This window comes from Somniosus microcephalus, chromosome 27 (genome assembly GCF_052327205.1).
Source record: "Somniosus microcephalus isolate GS21.2 chromosome 27, FLI_Smic_1.0, whole genome shotgun sequence".
In the NCBI taxonomy this organism is placed as follows: domain Eukaryota; kingdom Metazoa; phylum Chordata; class Chondrichthyes; order Squaliformes; family Somniosidae; genus Somniosus; species Somniosus microcephalus.
Genome location: NC_141013.1, coordinates 1,396,059 through 1,418,059, shown reverse-complemented (window position 1 = coordinate 1,418,059; position 22,001 = coordinate 1,396,059). Strand labels below are relative to the sequence as shown.

The 22,001-nt window shown below is 43.5% G+C and overlaps 1 protein-coding gene across 6 annotated transcripts in view; it reads right to left on the bottom strand.

The window, feature by feature from the left end:
- The window catches only part of gabpb1 (GA binding protein transcription factor subunit beta 1), a 57,539-nt gene that overhangs the window by 23,345 nt on the left and 12,193 nt on the right, over nt 1-22,001 (bottom strand). For 5 of the 6 annotated variants that reach the window (XM_085968297.1, XM_085968298.1, XM_085968300.1 and 2 more), the window contains exons 3-7: nt 19,037-19,204; nt 15,979-16,173; nt 10,643-10,787; nt 9,070-9,183; nt 3,887-3,994 (exon numbers count right to left, since the gene is read on the bottom strand). In XM_085968297.1, the coding sequence (XP_085824423.1) occupies nt 3,887-3,994; nt 9,070-9,183; nt 10,643-10,787; nt 15,979-16,173; nt 19,037-19,204 (730 nt within the window). The remainder of the gene's footprint in view (nt 1-3,886; nt 3,995-9,069; nt 9,184-10,642; nt 10,788-15,978; nt 16,174-19,036; nt 19,205-22,001) is intronic. The other variant, XM_085968299.1, reaches the window with a different exon arrangement.

The window sequence follows — 22,001 nt, the reverse complement described above, 5'->3', positions numbered from 1 at the left end:
GTGTAGCCCCCCCCCCTCAACAGACAGGGGCGTGTAGCCCCCCCCCACAGACAGGGGCGTGTAGCCTCCCTCCCCCACAGGCAGGGGCGTGTAGGCACCCCCCCCCAAAGACAGGGACGTGTAGCCCCCCCCCCCCCCCAACAGACAGCGACGTGTTGCACCCCCCCACAGACAGGCACGTGTAGCCCCCCCCCCCCAACAGACAGGGACATGTAGCGCCCCCCCCCCCCACAGACAGGGGCGTGTAGCCCCTCCACCCACAGACAGGGGCGTGTAGCCCCCACCCCCCCAACAGACAGGGGTGTGTAGCCCCCACCCCCCCCAACAGACAGGGGTGTGTAGCCCCCACCCCCCCCAACAGACAGGGACGTGTAGCCCCCCCCCACAGACAGCGACGTGTAGCCCCCCCCCCACAGACAGCGACGTGTAGCCCCCCCCCCACAGACAGCGACGTGTTGCCCCCCCCCAACAGACAGCGACGTGTTGCCCCCCCCCCCCCAAACAGACAGGCACGTGTAGCCCCCCCCACAGACAGGGACATGTAGGCCCCCCCCCCCCACAGACAGGGACTTGTAGGCCCCCCCCCCCCACCCCAAACAGACGGGCGTGTAGCCCCCCCCCCACCCACAGACAGGGGCGTGTAGCCCCCCCCCCCCCGCAAACAGACAGGGACGTGGAGCCCTCCCCCACAGACAGGGACGTGGAGCCCCCCCCCCCCCCCCCACAGACAGGGGCGTGTAGCCCCCCCCGACAGACAGGGGCGTGTAGCCCCCCCCCCCCCCCACAGACAGACGCACACACCAAGTTGCCACCATTTTGCAGATTTAACAGAATCCAAAACCAGGCGCTCCATGTGAGCTCATCAACAAGTGTCAGATGGTCATTAACACTGCGACGGTTTTTGGTCTCCATTCCTATAAAGGGTCAACTTTTTACTGCATTGGTACCAAGTCTGGAAGAATCTAAAAACCCAGAAAAGGCTCCAAAGAGCTGATCTTAAGGACAATGTCTCAGCTACAAAAACATTATCGTTAATTTTAACCACAGTTTGCTTTGGTTGGTCTACTTTACTCTCTCAAGCGGATATGGAATAATACAGCAAGTTTAAACGCACTCTCCAAAGAGACAAATAACAATAGTGTGCCATTCATTTAAAAAATAATAATTCTTTTGGGATTTCATCAACAGAATTAATGTTAATGAGAATATTTGACGTCACACTGGACATCACTCATTTTGTACCTGGAGAGTCGAAGAATATTTTTCTATTAACAGTGACAAAGTACCACAGTACACTTTAGCACCAACACACAGTGCTACAGAATAGCAAGACAGATTCGAGCCCGTAATCTTCCCAAGCTGCTGAGGGAAGCAAAGGATGGGTGAGCAGAACTGGCCGCTGTATACCTGCCCTCCATAATATTTCACCTATAGTTCGGAGGTAGGTGAAATAAACACACAGCAATCACTACATAAAATGTTACTCAATATGCACCCAAAAAGCAGGAAAATGTTAAATATAAAAAGTAAACATTAGCAATTTCCAGACAAGCAATCTTCTCCTCGCTAAGCATACTACTGGTTATGATTCTCAAACTCATCCAGATCGCTGGGTGCTGCCAGTATAGTTCTGTTCTCATCATCTACCGAAGTTTACAAAATGAAAAATATTAAAACTTCATTTGAATATAGTGCAGTGAGTAGTTGTGGACAGCCTTTCTACTGGAAATTTACTTTTTAAAAATTGGTTACTTTAGACACAAATGCAGATGTCAATCACTACGCCCTTGAATTGAACAAGACAGTTAATCAAACACTTATTTCTAAGGTTGCAATATGTAAAGGCAAATAGTTCAATCATTCTCAGCCTTTATTAAAGTATATCTGTTATCCAGACAGGCCATGAGGATTCTTAAACTGCTGTGCGCTCCTCTCTGTTGAGATTAGATGCCCGCTCTAAATTTAAAGCCTCAAAAATTGATGTCGGTGGACGGTGTTCATCAGTAGGAAATTCATTCTAGCCATTGTTTACAACATTGGCTGTCCCTTTATTTATTTTAAATTTTGTACCCATTAATATAATAACAAATTCCAGACTATTGAACATTTTAATCTGTTCTGAAAGTAATTTTGAAGTTTAATTCACAAAGTTTTTTCAGAGGTAGCGCTAATAATGCACCACCACTCTGGCGATTGAACAAAATGTTTAAAAAGCCAGGCAAAAAAACAATATCCTTAGAGTTTTCAAGTTGCATTAATTTAATGCAAAATAGCAACATTACCAATCAAATTCTCCTAAAGTTACAAAATATAAAAGTTAAACAAAAAAGGTACTCATGCAAATGTTTTACCATTCAATGTCCCTCTCCCTCCCACATCATGCACAGGGTAAAGGGAGCCTTCTCATAGGCATCTTACACATTGCTCTGTAACCTGCCACTAGCAGGTGCACGAGAGCAGCCCTAGTTTAAAAGTATCTCAATAATAAGGCAGCATATGTGCCCGAGGCACAGACTAGGAAGGTCCCAGGTTTAACCCCACTCAGTTCGCTGATCTGTGAGGCGTTAGCAAAAACATTACAACTGGCCTCAGCACCCTTGTTGGGGTGGGGGAGGGTTTGCTCAGATGTGAATCTCCTGTGGTCAAATAGCCTGCAAATATTTACCATTTCAGCTCACAGATGAAGACCCACTACTTAGAGGAGAAATCAGAGACCAGTGCATATGGAAATGTACCCCAAATTAAGTCAATGCATTCAGGAGGGGAGAGGAGAGGAAACATAGAAGATAGGAGCAGGAGTAGGCCATTCGGCCCCTCGAGCCTGCTCCGCCATTCAATGCGATCATGGCTGATCATCCAAACTCAGTACCCGGTCCCTGCCTTCTCCCCATATCCCTTGATCCCTTTAGCCTTAAGAAATATATCTAATTCAGGAAAGGAGCAAAGTGGCAGAAAAAGAGGTATTGCAATATACTAAGAATTACGATCTGAAGCTGCTGAAAATTACATAACAGAATTCTTGCCCAAAACTGTTATACAATAACTTTGTAGCTTACTACAGCAATGCAATGAATTAATATTCCATAGTGCTGCGTCCAGCAGTTGGATAAGGATTCATTTGCATGAATCCCCCAAGAAGCAGCTTCCTGATCTTGGCCCGAAATGACATCAGGGGGCTGGGGGGTGCGGTGTTGCATGCTTTATGCTTGTCCTAGTCACTGGATCGAGGCTGAAATTCTGTCCAACAGCAACCTGTATAGGAGCTCTCGGAGTGAGACATGCCTGTAACAGTTAGTTTTAAGATCCAGCAGATTCCAGGCTAGAATAGTGGACCGTAACTAATTAAAGTATTAACATTTCACTTCGTGCTTTACTTAATCATATATTTCGGCATAGGAACTGTTGAAACATCACAATCTCCTGTTTGGATCTCACCTCATCCTTCAATTAGCCTTCTGTCCCAGTTCTGCACCATAACCTCTAACAGATCGTTTATTTTTAATATCGATTTAACAAATACTGTTGGAAAAAATCAGTTATAATACATCTACTGCTATGCAAATCACACAAAGCTTCATTCCTCCCCACTTGACCCCCCCATGCTCAGATTGATAAAGGGAAAGGGAAAGACTTCTTTATCACCAATACTAACATTTTCAGCACTTTAGTAACCAAGAGTCTCTCCAATAGGAGGCATTTTGTGGACATAATTGAAGGTTACATTTATATTAGTGCAATCTGTTTTTGAAAACATATCAGATAAGCAAGTCTGCTTTGAAAGAAGCCCGAGATCAGACAGTGGGCTGGATGCAGTTCAGACAGTCGCTTTTAGCTCTAATACCATCCCCACTTATTTCTAAGTGCAGAGACTGCCAATCATATTTACTCTCAAAGTGGGGTCCATTCAGTTCTGAAACAGCGGGCACATAGTTGTCCTCATCATTCCAAACTCTGGTATTCGCAAACGAAAAGCAAGCCCTTCTGTAATTCCTCACTGTGTAAAAACCAAGGGATGGGTTAGGTCATCCTCGACATGTTAGAAGACGAAGTGAAGTCACCTATATTGTCAGGACTAACATGTTTAAATAGATTCCTTTTTTAAAACTATCTGCAGCAGTTTCTATTATTTAAGGATTACCATAAAACAATGCTACAATACTACTTTAGATTCTTATTCCTCATACATACGCAGAGTATTACACTCTGAGGTCAAATCTAATCAATTTAATTTAAAATGTACCATTTATGTAACACAAAAATAGGTGGGAGGAGAAAATGTCATTTTAGTAGAAATTGTTTTACTGAATATAGCAATAAAAATATCTAACTCAAGGGAGAGAGTGATGAGCAGAATACATCACGTCTGAACTCAGTGATTAATGTTGTTTTCTCCGATATAACTTAAAACATTACTCTTTCGTTATGTGGGTATGTGAAGAGTTAAATTCAGGGAAGTGGGCTAATTACACAAAGGTTGAGATTCCCATCATATATCTAGTTATTTATTTGATGGTTATGTAAACAGCAAGATTTATATACATTATACACATATGTACAAAGCATCCGTTAATACTGTAAATTCATATGATCCCTTTTACTACATTAAATCTTTCAAATCAGGGGTTTTGATAGAGTAGATAAAGGCTGTTCCCTCTGGCGAGGTGGTTAATAACTAGAGGTAATAGATTTAAAAGATCTAGAGGAGAGACGAGGAGAAATATTTTCACTCAGAGCTGTCGGGATTTGGAACGCTCTACGGGAAAAGATGGCGGAAGCCGAATCCATAGATAACTTTAAAAGGAAGTTGGACAGGTACTGGAGGATAAGGAACTTCCAGGGTTGTGGACAAAAAGCAGGCAGGGGTGTGGGACTAAACACGACTGCTCAAAGAGCCAGCACAGGCACAACGGGCCAAATGGCCTCCTCCTGTGCTATCAGTTTCTGTGATTTTATGAAATCACAAAGCCCAAAAGCTTCGTGTGAACATATTTTCTTTCACCCCACCCCAAGGCACAAACTTAGCCATTAAAGCTCTAGGACCCGAATAGACTCCACCCGACAAGCTCTCCATTTCTCATTATTTTCCATAATGAGATACTACCTTTATTTTATTTTAAATTGCTTATTATTGTAGTCAAGAAATAGCGTGAAGGTAACCATATGCAAGGAGCTCTTACCAATGTTAAGCTAGTCCCATACTCCGACTGTTCTAAGGGAATGAATGTTCTGACAGAGAGACTGTTCCAAATCCTTCGGTATGTTGTGGTTACAATATTGAAAGCTGGCTGTTAAGGTGCAGGATGCTGCAATAACTCCATCTCTGCTAAATGTAGCTGGCATTCATTAAATGCGAATAACCCCACTGTATGTTTATACATTTCTATTGATGGCAGCAGCGGTTCAAGAAGGCCCACACCACCAACTCAGGGCAACTAGACATGGGCAATAAATGCCAGCCTTACCAGCAATGCCCACATCCGGAGAATAAAAATAAAACTTATAATCACTCACGCACTGAACCAGTAAACCAGAATGATTGTAGTTCAATAGTCAGTAATATCCATAAAGCCATTCCATTTATAGTATGTGTTTAATCTAATAAGGAAAGAGGCAGTGCTGGGTCTAGTTCTCGGAAATGAAATAGGAGAACTGGGTAATGTATAGGTAGGGGCAAATAATTAGTTTGGATATAAAAATTTGAAAAAGAGAGGGAACAGTCAAAGATTGAAATTGTCTTTTTCCCCCAATCACATAAAAGTTAACTAACTCAGCTAAACCATAAGACCAAGAGAAATTATAAAGAAAGAATGGCAGGAAATAAAAGGATTTTATAAACACATAAAAGTAAAATAATTGAAGAATGGGTAAGGCCAATTAGAGATGGAGAAGGACATCTTAAGGGGATGAAGGAAGGGCGGAGACACTAAATGAGGACTTTGCCTAGGTATTCACAGAAGAGTGTGGTAGTGAGGATGAAAGGATACAAGAGCAGGTGTTGAAAGTAGATAGGATAACCACAGATAAGGAGGTAGTGCTAAAAATTGGTGGAGTGGAATGTGGAAAAGGCACAAGGCCCTGGTGGCTGTATTCTAGAATTCTCAGTGAAGTCAGAAAGGAAATAGCAGAGGTTCTGACTACAATCTTTCAAACATCCTTGGATACAGAAGTTGTCTGAGGATTGGAAGGCTGCCAACATAACACCCCTGTTCAAAAGGGAGAAAGGGGGGAGGGACCCAGTTAACCTAGGAGTAGTGGGTAAGCTTCTCGAGGCCATAATAAAGTGAAGCTCACCTAGAAAAATATTAAGATTTGTAAAAGACAAGTCAGTCTGAAGAAATAGCAGCATATTAGTAAAGGAAATGCAGTGGATGTTATGTGTATGGATTTTTAAAAGATGTTTAAAAAGGTGTTACAATGGAGGCTTTTTGATAAAATAAGACATGTGGTATTAACGGGAATGTGGCAGCGTTGCTAAGAAGTTGGCTAAACGGACAGAAACCAGTGGTTAATGGATATAAATAGTGGTCAGTGTTGGGACCATTGCTCTTCTCAATATTTAATGATATGGAGCGCAGTATCAAAATTTGCATACAACACAAAAATGTTTTTGTAGGCTTTCAACAAACTGCCCAAACACACAACTGTATATACAACACGCAGGAAGCACATTACGCATACTGATTATGTTAGTGGACCAGTGTGACTGCTGCTTCTGACATTTAACGGTCCTGCAACCTTCATTTCCACCACTGGAAATTTAAAGGAAAAACGACAGGAACCTGACTGGATTTCCTTTCAGCAAATGCGCACACTCAGGGTTTGAAACGTACACAGTGATGACATCAAAGGAATAAGCAACTCTGGTTCTTTAATCCCTGAAACATCTCAGTAGCCAATAAATTATTTGACTCTAGACGGAATACCCACTCCTCCCCCTCCAGATAAGACAGGCACGTTGAAGCCACCCAATGATGCGCTCTGCAAAATAGGAGTCATTCGCACTATATCGTCATGAATATAAACAACTTCTTTTCCATATAACGTACACCTGTGTTCATCTTGTAAAACTTGATGATGGAAGAATCCTTTTAGCATCTATAATAGGAGCACTTAAGAAGCATTCCAGTGACCACTTTAGCAGTAGGATATGGGGCAAAGCCAACTAGGTTCTTTACTCATTTTCCAGTCCAAAGACTGACTGAACAATTAAACACTCTTTGGGTCGTTTTACTCATGATCAGGCATGTGTCGTACATGCACACTCTTAAGCATGAAATCGGCCACTTTGCATATGCACAGTTTCCTTTTCAAAATTATCAAGCTCCCATAGGAAAACTGAGGATTTTCTGTTTGTTTTTCGCTCTGCACAATAACTGCTGCCAAAACCAGAAAGGTAATATCATAGCGAGGTCAGAATCTTAGCCATATGTTCAGGCCAAACCACTGAACAGAAGACAGGTGCTTCCCTGCAGATGTCCAAGTATCTTCTGAGGCTTGTGCAGACAGCAAGAGCCTGGGAGCTGTCGCTCGTCAACCAAGAAATAGTGCGTGGCATCTGAAGCCAATGGAAAAAGCTTAAAAACTATTCTAAAACATTAAGTTTCTTAATTAGGACCAAAGAAAACAATATCTAAATGGATTTATATGTTACTTAATGACACAAATAGCTCCTGGCTCTAAACTTTAAAGGGAAACATTTTCAGCGTACAACACCAGCCCCATTATCTGTCTTTTGAGAAAGCTCAACTTTAAAACTGAATTTACCAGCAGGACTGCAGTCTAATAATGACTTCATTACTAATCTGTGACAACTATTTCATACAATGTCAAGGAACAGTGAGGAATAATGGAGCTTGACACTGTTTATTTCTAAAAGGAGATTAATTTTGAAATCATAGAGCTGAGACTCACTGTTGGGTAACAGAAACCACAGTGGACAGGCACATTTTTACAACAGGAATGGTGGGTTTCAATAAGCACGCGGCAGAAAACACACACACGACATTGCTGATATTTTTTAAATATGCAATGTGTGTACTTGCTCAATGAAGAAAAGTTACACTAAATGTAATTAAAAGTGGGGTGCAAAACTCTATGACTGAGAAGGGTTCACAGGCACATAGTTTAACAAACTTCTGTCTGTTTGAATCATCATGGCATGATGCCCATGCACACACAATGGCAAGTTTCCATCTTTCTCTGCAAACTTTCGAGAGTGCACTGAAGAAGTAACATAAATGGGCAAGAGTGGTGCACGGAGGGCGTGACTGAATAGCTTTCCCAAGACTAGGTTAAAACCTCAGCAGTAAGTTACAAGTGACTTGATATTCACACTGTCCCTATCCCAAAAGGAGCATGAATATTAAATCCAGCTGGGTAAACTAGGGGATGGGGGGAAATTGATTATTGTTCAAGTGCATCTCTCAACAACAATTTTGACAATGGAAGTTACTGTTACTGCAAGCTGAACCACTCATTGCCCAAAACTCGGGCCAGAGATGATGATGCCATACTGAGTTACAGAATGTTCAGTGAGTCAGGTTAAATATACAAGTGTTCTGATTTTGCTGCTTGCTGATATTTTAGAACTGATCTACCACCCTACAGAAAAGTATCACCCAATATTTTTCTAAATCATAAAACCTTGATTCTGAAAACAATTTAGTCTTTACCTTCTTAATAAATCTTCATTAATAGTGAAGGAAAGGATGACTGGAGGCGGTACAAAGGAAATGGATGACATGACATGGGCGCTACAGCATAATACACAAACACCTCAGGTTGTATTGTTGCAAACGCGTCCACTTGTAAAAGTCTGTTTGCGTTGCTGAAGTGAAAATTTCTCAATATTATTTAGCGTTTGTTGTATTAAAAAATAAAATGTAATTAAAATTGGAGTTGGAGAGGAATTCGATGTGATGAGATGCGTTGTATTTGCCAAGTTTCTGTAGCTCTGCGAGATATACAACACTGGTGAGATCACTCTGCTTAGGAATTTCTAACACATTTTCTAGGTAAGTGGTGCACCCTGAATGGTTTAGCAGAATGATGAGCAGCTGTTTTCCTAACCTGGTGCTTCAATTGTATGCGTCAATGGTGCTGATGCTTCTGCCAAAGCAGCTAATGTAGCCAACACCGATGTAGAGGAATTCCCAAATTGTACCGTAGAAATACCTGAAGAGTCTAAAATTTAAAAAAAAAGGTTACACGCCATTCCTCAGGAAACAGGTTACTGAAGATCTACGCGTTTATATACACACACACACTATTTAAAAATGCCATTAAACACAAAGTACTAAAACAGGAATCATCTTTATAATGTTGTTAAAAACAAAAGTTAAACTTGATGAGTTTTATTACAAGTACTTTTAAAATTAAAAATATCATGAACAACTGCAAATCAACTTCATAAATTCAATTCATTTGGTAATCACCTTTATACATTGAGATGGATTAAGAAGCAGGACCACATTTAAAAAAATCAGAATCAAACTAGATAAATCTGTTCTGGTTTAAACACAGTTTTATTTCATTATTAGTGGTTTTGTTGAGCTCAAGGGAAAGGATTTTAGTGCTGGGAAATGGAAAACTTTCGGATTTCAGTCATCCAGTGTCCACATCAAACACTCCTGGGTCAGATATGGGGCAGCTGCTGCAGAGTGAAGCACCCTCTTCACTGCCAACACTGTGCATTGCAATTATGGAGTTTAAAAATAAGTTATGCAAAGCATGCGTTTAAAATGGCATGCACCATGAACGGTGCGAGAAGTTCCCAAACCCAGTTTAAATTCCCCCCCCCCCCCTTAACATCGGGTCTATGGCAATACAAGGTTTACTGTATCCTTGCATTAATAGGCCAGTTGAAAGGCCATTTAATTAAACCCTTGATGTTGAAAGTCCAATAGCATTTCTTAAAATCCTAACACTTAGAATACATAACAAAAATAACAACCTCACAAAAGAAACATGAAATCTGGGCAATTCAAGTATTGATATTTTCCACACATAAGCGTGGCTCAGTTGGTAGATTCTTGTCTCCGAGTCAGAAGGCTGTGGGTTCAAGCCCTGATGTGGACTTGAGCATCGAGCCTGCAGTACAATCTCAGAGATGCCGTCTTTCAGACGAGGCTAAACGGAGGCCTCATCCGCCTGTTCTGGTGGACATAAAAGATCCCATGGCACTCTCTGAAGAGAAGCAGGGAGTTTGCTTGGTGTCCTGGCCAATATTCAATCACTCAAGCAACACCAATAGAGATTTCCTAATGTGATAAGGCATTATATAAATGCAGTTCTTTCTGTAAATGAGAACCAATAGCAACTCATTTTTCACAGGCTAAAAAAAATAATTTTACAGGCTGCATTACAGAAATGGTCATCTGTGTCCTGTAGACAACACAACATGCATACACCGGACACTGACATACTGAGCACAGCAGTGTACACTAGTGCCACAGCCACTACTTGAAATCAGTCCCTAGCGTTATTCAACTACAGTATAGCTCACTCACCACAAGTCTACCATGTAATTTAGCCTAGGAATAAGTCGCCCACCTTCAGTCACAGGAGACCAGGAAAAACAGGAAGAAAGTAGAGGAATTTCACAGCAATGAAAAACCAAACAATTGTAATGTGGCCGACATACCCGAGACCTTTGTTGTACCAGTGGAAACTAGGCCGGTTAGGTTGACCACTCCTCCAGGCCCAATGATGAATTGTGGTGTAGCACTATGTACTGTGATTGTATCAGAGCTGTCCGAGTTTGTGTTAATCTGGTTCTGCATTGCCCTCTGTAGGGTAACAGAAAGAGTGTTACTGAACAACAAACATGGCAGTTGTACACTCCTTCAAGAAGCTGTTTATTCTAATTAGAGGAAATGCTGTACCCCTTGCATCTCTACCAGGATACAAGAAATAAATGGATTGTTACTAAACTAGCTAGCCCCACCTTCCTCAGGTTAGCTGGAGTGACAGATACGTCAGTAATCATATCAGCCATGGTTACCATGATGAAAAGGCTAGGTAGTTAGTCTCTGGTGGACAGGAATGCAAAGCTATAGGTTTACAGTCACAGAACCAATGAAAGAAATTCACTTCAATACAAACAATTCAAAGTTATATACACAGACAGAGTTTACAACTAAGCCCCATGATCTGTGCCAACAGAGTAAGACAGTGTAAATACTGGATTACAAAAATTAGTTTTGATAAAAAAAATTGTTAGTTATACAGCATTTGGTGGTGGAAATGAGGGTATATTTTTCAGCTCATCACATCTGACCATTAAAAACAAAAAAGTTACATTTCAGAGTGCACCATATCTACTTTCTAATGTTCTCAGTCACTGAATACTTCATGTCTGTGGTTCATTATACTGCAAGATACCAGACTCAGCTTCACAAGAACAAACAGGGAAACAATCCAACAGGATAGTGATATCAGACTAGCGACTGGGCAAGACACTGGGCAAGGCACTGGCCTTTCACTTCTGGCGCTTGGGTTCAAGTCAAGCCCAGATTGATGGGATCAAAGTCTCCGCACCCTGTAAGCTCCAAGTACCATGTATGGAATAAGTTTGAGCAGCTTCAGTCCAATTCCTTGTGGACACGGTTCCACAATACAGCCTCGTCAATAGTGACACAGCCAATGCAGTGCCAGTGCTCTTCTGGTTTGGGGCTGAAACACGTGGCTAGGGAAGCCCACAAGGACCATCACTCTGCATGTCATAGTGCTGCATCAGGCCTGGCAGTGCTTGATGCCAACACAGGGTGCCTAAAATGGAGAGTCTTCCATTCCTCAGCACCAACATCCTTCACTTTCACAGACACAAAAGATGTTTTGCACAAACCCATTGTTATTGGAGAAAGTGGTAGGAGCAAAATGTGTTTGAGAGTTCTGGCTCCACAGCAAGATAGAAATGTTATAAGGGAGGGGTGGGTGAAAGAGTCACACCACAGTAAAAGCATTCATTTAATTCATCCACCTTGGCCTTGACTAGTTAATTGCTTTATCATGCTGACAAAAAAAGAGTAATCACAATTCACTGTGGTAATTCAGCATCCCCACGTTGCCTGTAAGCAGCCTTTATTTAAACTATTTCCCCTGCTCAATGAAAAGTTCATCCAACCACACATCTTTTCCCTGCCAAATGGGAAGGCAGGCAGGTTACTCAAGGTTCCCTCAATCCCACCCTAGAGTCGGGTTTTGCAAGGTGCAGGACAGCGGTTTAAGGGCCTTGGTAATCCAGCTTTACTCTTCCTACCTGTGGGAAATATTCAGCTTTGCTCACAAGAACAGGAGGAGGCCATTCAGCCCTCGAGCCTGTTCCACCATTCAATGACATCATGGCTGACCTGTATCTTAAGATTTACAGAATCAAGGCAGGTAAATGGGGTTAACACCCTTGCCTAACAAAAATCTATCAATCTCAGTTTTGAAATGTTCAATTGACCCCCAACCTCAACAGGTTTTTGGGGGAGAATTCCAGATTTCCACGACCCTTTGTGTGAAGTGCTTTCTAACATCACCGCTGAATGGCCTGGCTCTAATTTTAAGGTTCTGCCCCCTTGTCCTGGACTCCCCTACCAGAGGAAATGGTTTTTCTCTACCCTATCAAATTCTTTAATAATCTTAAACATCTCAATTAGTTCACCCCTTAATTTTCTATACACAAGGGAATACAAGCCTAGTCTATGTAACCTGTTCTCATAATTTAACCCCTTAGCTCAATGCTAAGAGTGAACCTGTTATGTTTAGAAATCACTACTGCAAACCCATGGCCTGCCACTGTGTGTGTTGGAATGCCAAAGCACCTTACATAGAAACATAGAAGATAGGAGCAGGAGTCGGCCATTCGGCCCCTCGAGCCTGCTCCGCCATTCAATGAGATCATGGCTGATCATCCAAATTCAGGACCCTGTCCCTGCCTTCTCCCCATATCCCTTTAGCCTTAAGAAGTATATCCAACTCTTTCTTGAATATATTTAATGAACTGGCCTCCACTGCCCTCTGTGGTAGAGAATTCCACAGGTTCACCACTCTCTGGGTGAAGAAATTCCTCCTCATTTCAGTCCTAAATGGCTTACCCCTTATCCTTAGACTATGACCCCTGGTTCTGGACTCCCCGGCCATCAGAAACATCCTTCCTGCATCTAGTCTGTCCAGACCTAATAGAATTTTATAGGTTTCGATGAGATCCCCTCTCAATCTTCTAAACTCCAGTGAGTATAAGCCCAATCGACACAATCTCTCCTCATACGTCATTCCTGCCATCCCAGGTATCAGCCTGGTGAATCTTCTCTGCACTCCTTCCATGGCAAGAACGTCCTTCCTCGGGTAAGGCGACCAAAACTGCACATAATACTCAAGGTGCGGTCTCACCAAGGCCCTGTACAACTGCAGCAAGACATCCTTGTTCCTGTACTTGAACCCTCTTGCTACGAAGGCCAACATACCATTTGCCTTCTTAGCCGCCTGCTGCACCTGCATGCTTACCTTCAGCGACTGGTGCACAATAACACCCAGGTCTCTTTGCACTTCCCCTTCTCCCAATCTATTGCCATTCAAATAATAATCTGCCTTCCTGTTTTTGCCACCAAAGTGGATAACCTCACATTTATCCACATTATAGTGCATTTGCCATGTTTCTGCCCAAATCGTACTGGAGTTTCACGACATCCTCCTCACAGCTTACCCTCCCACCCAGCTTTGTGTCGTCTGCAAATTTGGAGATATTACATCAAATTCCCTCGTCCAGATCATTAATATATATTGTGAACAGCTGGGGTCCTAGGACCGATCCTTGCGGTACCCCACTAGTCACTGCCTGCCACTCGGAAAACGACCCGTTTATTCCAACTCTTTGCTTTCTGTCCACCAACCAGTTCTCTATCCAAGTCAATACCTTGCCCCCAATCCCATGTGCCTTAATTTTGCACGCTAATCTCTTATGTGGGACCTTATCGAAAGCCTTCTGAAAGTCCAAATACACCACATCCACTGGTTCTCCCTTATCTATTTTACCAGTTACATCCTCAAAAAATTCCAGTAAATTAGTCAAGCATGATTTACCTTTTGTAAATCCATGTTGACTTTGTCCGATCCTGTCACTGCTTTCCAAGTGCTCTGCTATTACATCTTTTATAATAGACTCTAGCATTTTCCCCACTACCGATGTCAGGCTTACCGGTCTATAATTCCCCGCTTTTTCTCTACCACCTTTTTTGAATAGTGGGGTAACATTAGCTACCCTCCAATCCATGGGTACTGTTCCAGAGTCTATCGAGTTCTGGAAGATGACCAGCAATGCATCTACTATCTCTAGGGCCACTTCCTTAAGTACCCTGGGATGTAGACCATCAGGCCCTGGGGATTTATCAGCCTTCAGTCCCATCAATTTTCCTAACACCATTTCCCTACAAATACTGATTTCTTTCAGTTCCTCCCTTTCATCAGACCCTATGTTCCCCGGCATCTCTGGGAGGTTATTTGTGTCCTCCTTTGTGAAGACAGAACCAAAGTATGTATTTGGTTGGTCTGCCATTTCCTTGTTTCCCATTATAAATTCCCCTGATTCTGACTGTAAGGGACCTACGCTTGACTTCACCAATCTTTTTCTCTTCACATATCTATAAAAGCTTTTACAGCCAGTTTTTATGTTCCCTGAAAGCTTACTCTCATATTCTATTTTCCCCTTCTTAATTAATCCCTTTGTCCTCCTTTGTTGAATCCTAAACTGCTCCCGATCCTCAGGATTATTGCTTTTTCTGGCCAATTTATATGTCCTCTCCTTGGATCTTATGCTATCCCTAATTTCCCTTGTTAGCCACGGTTGAGTCACCTTTTTTGTTTTATTTTTATGCCAAACTGGGCCTTTCCACCACACAGCCACTGTAGGCTGTTCCTTTAAAATAGTTAAGCCTTGAAATTATGCGGTGCGAAGATTAACAAAGGCTCAATGTTGTCATATCAAATTGCTTTATCTGCTATTTTAACAGATCTTCACGTTTAATACATTTAGACGCTTTACAGAACAGTAATTTTCACATGTACTACACTTAGGAAATGCCTTTCGGTGCCCATTTCAAGAATAATTATGTTATTTTGATTGCTGCATAAAACAGCAGATGATGTTGAGAGGGGTATACAGCAGCACAGTGAGCGGAGAAATTTTACCCAATTTTCTAGCTTTCACAACCCGAGCTTGGAGACTGAACCTGCCATCCAAGAATATTTTATATAAATTCCCTCCGATAACCAACTCAATGTGATAAGCTTCAATATGTCAGGGAGCAGGAGAGGAAGAATTCACTTTCTGGTTATTATTAAGGTGAAATGGCAACTGCAAATATTCTATTCAATTGACTGCGTCAAGGACCTCTGCACATTTTCCTTTCTACTGGATGATCTTCGCAATGCTGTGTCAGCTGTGGCCCAGTGGGCAGCACACTCGCCTCTGAGTCAGAACTCATGAGTTCAAGTCCCACTCCAGAGACTTGAGCACAAAAATCCAGGCTGACACTCCCAGTGCAGTGCTGAGGGAGTGCTGCACTGTCGGAGGTGCCGTCTTTCGGATGAGACATTAAACCGAGGCCCCGTCTGTTCTCTCAGGTGGACGTAAAAGATCCCATGGCACTATTTCGAAGAGGAGCAGGGGCGTTCTCCTGGTCAATATTTATCCCTCAATCAACATCACTAAAACAGATGATCTGGTCATTATCACATTGCCATTTGTGGGAGCTTGCTGTGCACAAATTGGCTGCTGTGTTTCCCACATTACAACAGTGACCACACTTCAAAAAGTACTTCATTGGCTATAAAGCACTTGGGACGTCCTGAGATGAAAGACACTACATTTTCTTACTGCAGCATTCTGCAAGTATCCACCAGATTGCTACATTTCTAGCAATATAAATGTAATTCTTGCATTCATATAAATAGATAATTCATATTGTATGGTGTTACTTTTATTAAATTAATTACCTGAAGCATTAAAATTAATTCTTCATCCCCATTATCCATTGCAATATCGAAGGCCGTCTTGCAGAATTTACTTGGTGTGTGAACATCAGCGCCATATTTTATCAAGAGCTCGACCACATCTTGGTGACCGTGCTCCACTGCCCAGTGAAGGGCCGTCATCTTAAGCATGTCCTTCGCATTTATGTCAGCTCCATTCTGTCAAGAGAGAAGAGTGTGTGTGTGAGACACATCAGGATGAACAATATCAGTGGGGAAACAGATCATCTATTGTCTCTCTGACTGCACAATTACCCAAATGGAATTGGAGTATAGATGATGAAAGTATCCTGTTGCACCTATCCCAGATCCTCTGAATTTTCTCTTTTATTATTTTACAATTACCCTTCCATTTGCTGCACTTTTCTACAAGTGCCAGGCATTGTAAACACATCAAAGCATAATTTCCAACAACAGGATACACACCTGGGCAGAACGTCACATGAATCAAAAACAAGTTCAATAATAATCTGTTTATCAATGGTTAACAATGTCAAAAGGCTGGATTATTGAAAGTTTAAAAGGTTTTAAAATATCAAACCACATACTGAAAGAACTGAATGCTGCAACAACACAACTAAAATCGTATTTTATTTTATTATTTTATAAAGTGGGGGTACGAATAGCTAAATAATTCCCTTGGATCAAACTGCTTCTCTAGATCACCATGAAAAATAAATTTACAGATTTTAAAAATACACCAGAGGCCTGTAAAAATCAAATACGGTTTAGCAGCTCTGAATTCCAGATAGAGACCTCGCGATTTGAATTGTGCAGCAACACAAGCACTTGATGACAGGCATTGAAATAGCTATGGATAAAGTTAAAAAGAGATCTAGAGGTTTTAATAACTTAACATTCAATATATCCAATCACAGAGCACCAGACACAAAGCCAACAGACTCCTCAACTATATAGACAAAACAGTAGAGAACAAGTCAGAGCAAGTCATGCTCAAATTCTATAATACACTGGTCAGATCACATCCAGAGTACCCAGTCCCGTTCACTTCAAGAGACTTTCAAACCCCGGTGGTAGTTCAGCAAACAGCCACGACTCGGATTCCCAGGGTCAGACATTATAAGGAAAGGCTATTGGAAACTTGGGCTTTTCAGTCGAGGTTGGTTCAGATCACAATAGTGTTGTGTCCAAATAATACAAGAACTTGCATTTCGATACCACCTTTCATGACCTGAGGACATAAGACATAAGATGTAGGAGCAGTAGGTGGTCATTTGGCCCCTCGAGTCTGCTCCACCATTCAATAAGATCATGGCTGATCTGATCTTTGCCTCAACTCCACTTCCCTGCCCGCTCCCCATAACCCTTGACTCCCATACCATTTAAAAATCTGTCTATCTCCACCTTCAATATAGTCAGTGACCCACCCTCCACAACAGGACATCGCAGTGGATGTGGTATACATGGATTTCAGTAAGGTCTTCGATAAAGTCCCACACAGGAGACTGGTCAAGAAGGTAAGAGCCCATGGAATCCAGGGTGCCTTGGCACGTTGGATACAAAACTGGCTTAGTGGCAGAAGGCAGAGGGTGATGGTCGAAGGTTGTTTTTGCGACTGGAAGCCTGTGGCCAGTGGGGTACCACAGGGATCGGTGCTGGGTCCCTTGCTGTTTGTGGTCTACATTAATGACTTGGATATGAATGTAAAAGGTATGATCAGTAAGTTCGCGGATGATACAAAAATTGGTAGGGTGGTAAATAGCGAGGAGGGTAGTCTCAGTCTGCAGGACGATATAGATGGGTTGGTCAGATGGGCGGAACAGTGGCAAATGGAATTTAACCCGGAAAAGTGCGAGGTGATGCACTTTGGGGGGGACTAACAAGGCAAGGGAATACACAATGAATGGTAAGACCCTAGGCAAGACGGAGGGTCAGAGGGATCTGGGTGTGCAAGTACACAGATCCCTGAAGGCGGCGGAACAGGTGGATAAGGTGGTAAAAAAGGCATATGGGATACTTGCCTTCATTAGCCGAGGCATTGAATATAAGAGCAAGGAGGTTATGATGGAGCTGTATAAAACACTGGTTAGGCCACAGCTGGAATACTGTGTGCAGTTCTGGTTGCCACACTACAGGAAGGATGTGATAGCTTTGGAGAGGGTGCAGAGGAGATTCACCAGGATGCTACCAGGGCTGGAGCGCTTCAGCTATGAAGAGAGACTGGGCAGATTGGGTTTGTTTTCCTTGGAGCAGAGGAGGCTGAGGGGGGACATGATTGAGGTGTACAAAATTATGAGGGGCATAGATAGGATGGATACTAAGGAACTTTTTCCCTTAGTAGAAGGGTCAATAACTAGGGGGCATAGATTCAAGGTAAAGGGCGGGAGGTTTAGAGGGGATTTGAGAAAGAACTTTTTCACCCAGAGGGTGGTTGGAGTCTGGAACTCACTGCCTGAAAGGGTTGTGGAGGCAGGAACCCTCACAACATTCAAGAAGCATTTGGATGAGCACTTGAAATGCCATAGCATACAAGGCTACGGACCAAATGCTGGAATATGGGATTAGATTAGACAGGGCGTGATGGCCGGCGCGGACACGATGGGCCGAAAGGCCTCTATCCGTGCTGTATGACTCTATCCCAAATCACTTCGCAGTCAATTAAGTACTTTTTGATGTATAATCCCTGTTGTAATGAAGGGAAAAGTGGCAACCAATTTGCACAAAGGAAGGTCCAACAAGGAGGAATGAGATGCCCAGATAATGTTTTTAGTGATGTTGGTTGAGGGATAAATATCAGCCAGGACACTGGGAGAACTCCCCTGCTCTTCGCTGAATAGTGCTGTAGGATCTTTTACGCCCACTTGAGAGGATAAACAGGGCCGCGGATTAACGTCTCATCTGAATGACAGCACTTTCAACAGTGCAGCACTCCCCCAGTAGTCAGCCCAGATTATGTGCTGAAGTCTCTGGAGTGGGAATTGAACCCACTACCTGAGACTCCGAGGCGAGAGTGCTACCACTGAAGTACGGCTAATATACACCATCACTTTTCTAATCTTACCTTTACAAGTACCTCTACAATGTTTGCATGGCCCTCCGATGCTGCCATATGCAGAGGCGTTCTGTCCACTTTGGTCCTTGCATCCCGACTCACTCCCGCTCGAAGTAGCACCTCAGCTGTTGAATAGTGACCGTATTGGGCTGCCAGATGAAGGGGGGATGTTCCCAGCTGTATCAGCAAATATAAACTGAATGTAAAGTAACCCAACAGAAGAATGGCAATTCCCCACCTATTCTAATTAGTGCAATGGTTTTGCAGGTGGAATGAGATAATGCAATATCTTAAATGTTGAAAAACTAACATCCTCAAAAATTAAATGAAAACTTTAGCTCTGTATAGTGAACCTTAGATTTTAATTTTTGAGCATCCACCCAATATTTAACGACTAGAATATTTTAAAATGGATGTCTGTGCCATGAACATTTTGCATTGAAAGTTTAATATTCTCAAAAGTATAAAACATTAAGGCCTAGAAATTCAGTATAGCCACGTTTGGGGCGCTACAGCCGGGCGGCCGCTAAAGTTTGTGCCCGGCGCAACTTCGCGCCACCTTCGCCGATATTCAGTGGCATTGCCCCAAGAGGTTGCTGCTGCGCTAAAACAGGCGATGCACGACTATCATTAGGCGCTAAGCCGGCGGCCCGGGGCGAAACCCCCGAGGGCGAGCGCAGCGCAGGTGCGGCGAGCTGCTGATTGACGGCAGACACTCTGGCGCCGGTGAGCTCTTAAAGGGGGAGGGTGGATTTGTTTTTTTGAAAGGCCGAGACTGGTGTATTTGTGTTTTTTGAAAGGCCGAGACTGGTCGATTTGTGTTTTTTGGGGGGGCTTCTCTCCATTAGTTTGTAATGTGGGAAGGGCAGAGGTTTCAAAGAAATAAATGTTCTTAAATCGCACTGTCCATGCTTTCTTTTGGAAGTCCTGCTCGGCTGAGGGCTTGTGGAGCGGCTACATTCTTCAGCCATTCCCTGAGAGGGGGCCTAGAACCGACGTTCAATAAGCCGCCGACGGGCGGCCCTTGCACTTTCTGCCTCCCTCCTGTGCTGGTCCTCCTCCTCCTCCGGTGGTCCTCCAATGTCTGGTGGCAGTGGCTGAGTCCTACGGATAGCCAGGTTGTGCAGCATGCAGCACACAACCACGAAATGGGAGACTCGCTCAGGCGAATACTGTAGGGCTCCTCCGGAACGATCCAGACAGCGGAACCGTTGCTTCAGGACGCCGATTGTTTGCTCAATGATGTTCCTGGTTGCTTGATGGCTGTCATTGTATCCCTCTTCAGCAGGGGTGCTGGGCGCACGGAGCGGGGTCATCAGCCAGGTGCACAAAGGATAGCCTTTGTCCCCGAGAAGCCATCCTCGTGGGTGAGGCTGGGCCTGGAACATGTCTGCCACAGAGGTCTGGCGCAGGATGAAGGCATCGTGGCTGCTGCCTGGAAAGCAGGCATTGACAGCTAGGATGAGCTGCCTGTGGTCACACACCAACTGCACATTGAGCGAATGGTAGCCCTTCCGGTTGCGGTAATCCTCGGCATTCTCCAGAGGTATATTAAGGGTAAGAGGATAACTAGGGAAAAAATAGGGCCCATTAGGGACAAAAGTGGCAATCTGTGTGTGGAGCTGGAAGATGTAGGAGGGGTTCTAAATGAATTTTTTGCATCAAAGACGATGTAGACATAGAAATAGGGCGGGGGGACTGTGATATGCTCGAACATATTCACATCGAGAGGGAGGAGGTATTGGCGGTTTTAGCTGGCCTAAAAATGGATAAATCCCCAGGCCCGGATGAAATGTATCCCAGGCTGCTGTGTGAGGCAAAGGAAGAGATTGCAGGGGCTCTAACACATATATTCAGGACCTCTCTGGCCACAGGGGATGTGCCAGAGGACTGGAGAACCGCTAATGTAGTACCATTATTCAAGAAGGGAAGTAGGGAAAAACCGGGGAACTACAGGCCAGTGAGCCTAACATCAGTGGTAGGAAAATTATTGGAAAAAATTCTGAGGGACAAAATTTGTCTCCACTTGCAGAGGCAAGGATTAATCAGGGATAGTCAACATGGCTTTGTCAAGGGAAGATCATGTCTGACTAATTTGATTGAATTTTTTGAGGGGGTGACTAGGTGTGTGGATGAGGGTAACGCAGTGGATGTGGTATATATGGATTTCAGCAAGGCCTTCGATAAAGTCCCGCACAGGAGACTGGTCAAGAAGGTAAGAGCCCATGGAATCCAGGGTGCCTTGGCACATTGGATACAAAACTGGCTTAGTGACAGAAGGCAGAGGGTGATGGTCGAAGGTTGTTTTTGTGACTGGAAGCCTGTGGCCAGTGGGGTACCACAGGGATCGGTGCTGGGTCCCTTGCTGTTTGTGGTCTACATTAATGACTTGGATATGAATGTAAAAGGTATGATCAGTAAGTTCGCGGATGATACAAAAATTGGTAGGGTGGTAAATAGCGAGGAGGGTAGCCTCAGTCTGCAGGACGATATAGATGGGTTGGTCAGATGGGCGGAACAGTGGCAAATGGAATTTAACCCGGAAAAGTGCGAGGTGATGCACTTTGGGGGGACTAACAAGGCAAGGGAATACACAATGAATGGTAAGACCCTAGGCAAGACGGAGGGTCAGAGGGATCTGGGTGTGCAAGTACACAGATCCCTGAAGGCGGCGGAACAGGTGGATAAGGTGGTAAAAAAGGCATATGGGATACTTGCCTTCATTAGCCGAGGCATTGAATATAAGAGCAAGGAGGTTATGATGGAACTGTATAAAACACTGGTTAGGCCACAGCTGGAATACTGTGTGCAGTTCTGGTCGCCACACTACAGGAAGGATGTGATCGCGTTGGAGAGGGTGCAGAGGAGGTTCACCAGGATGTTACCGGGGCTGGAGCGCTTCAGCTATGAAGAGAGACTGGGCAGATTGGGTTTGTTTTCCTTGGAGCAGAGGAGGCTGAGGGGGGACATGATT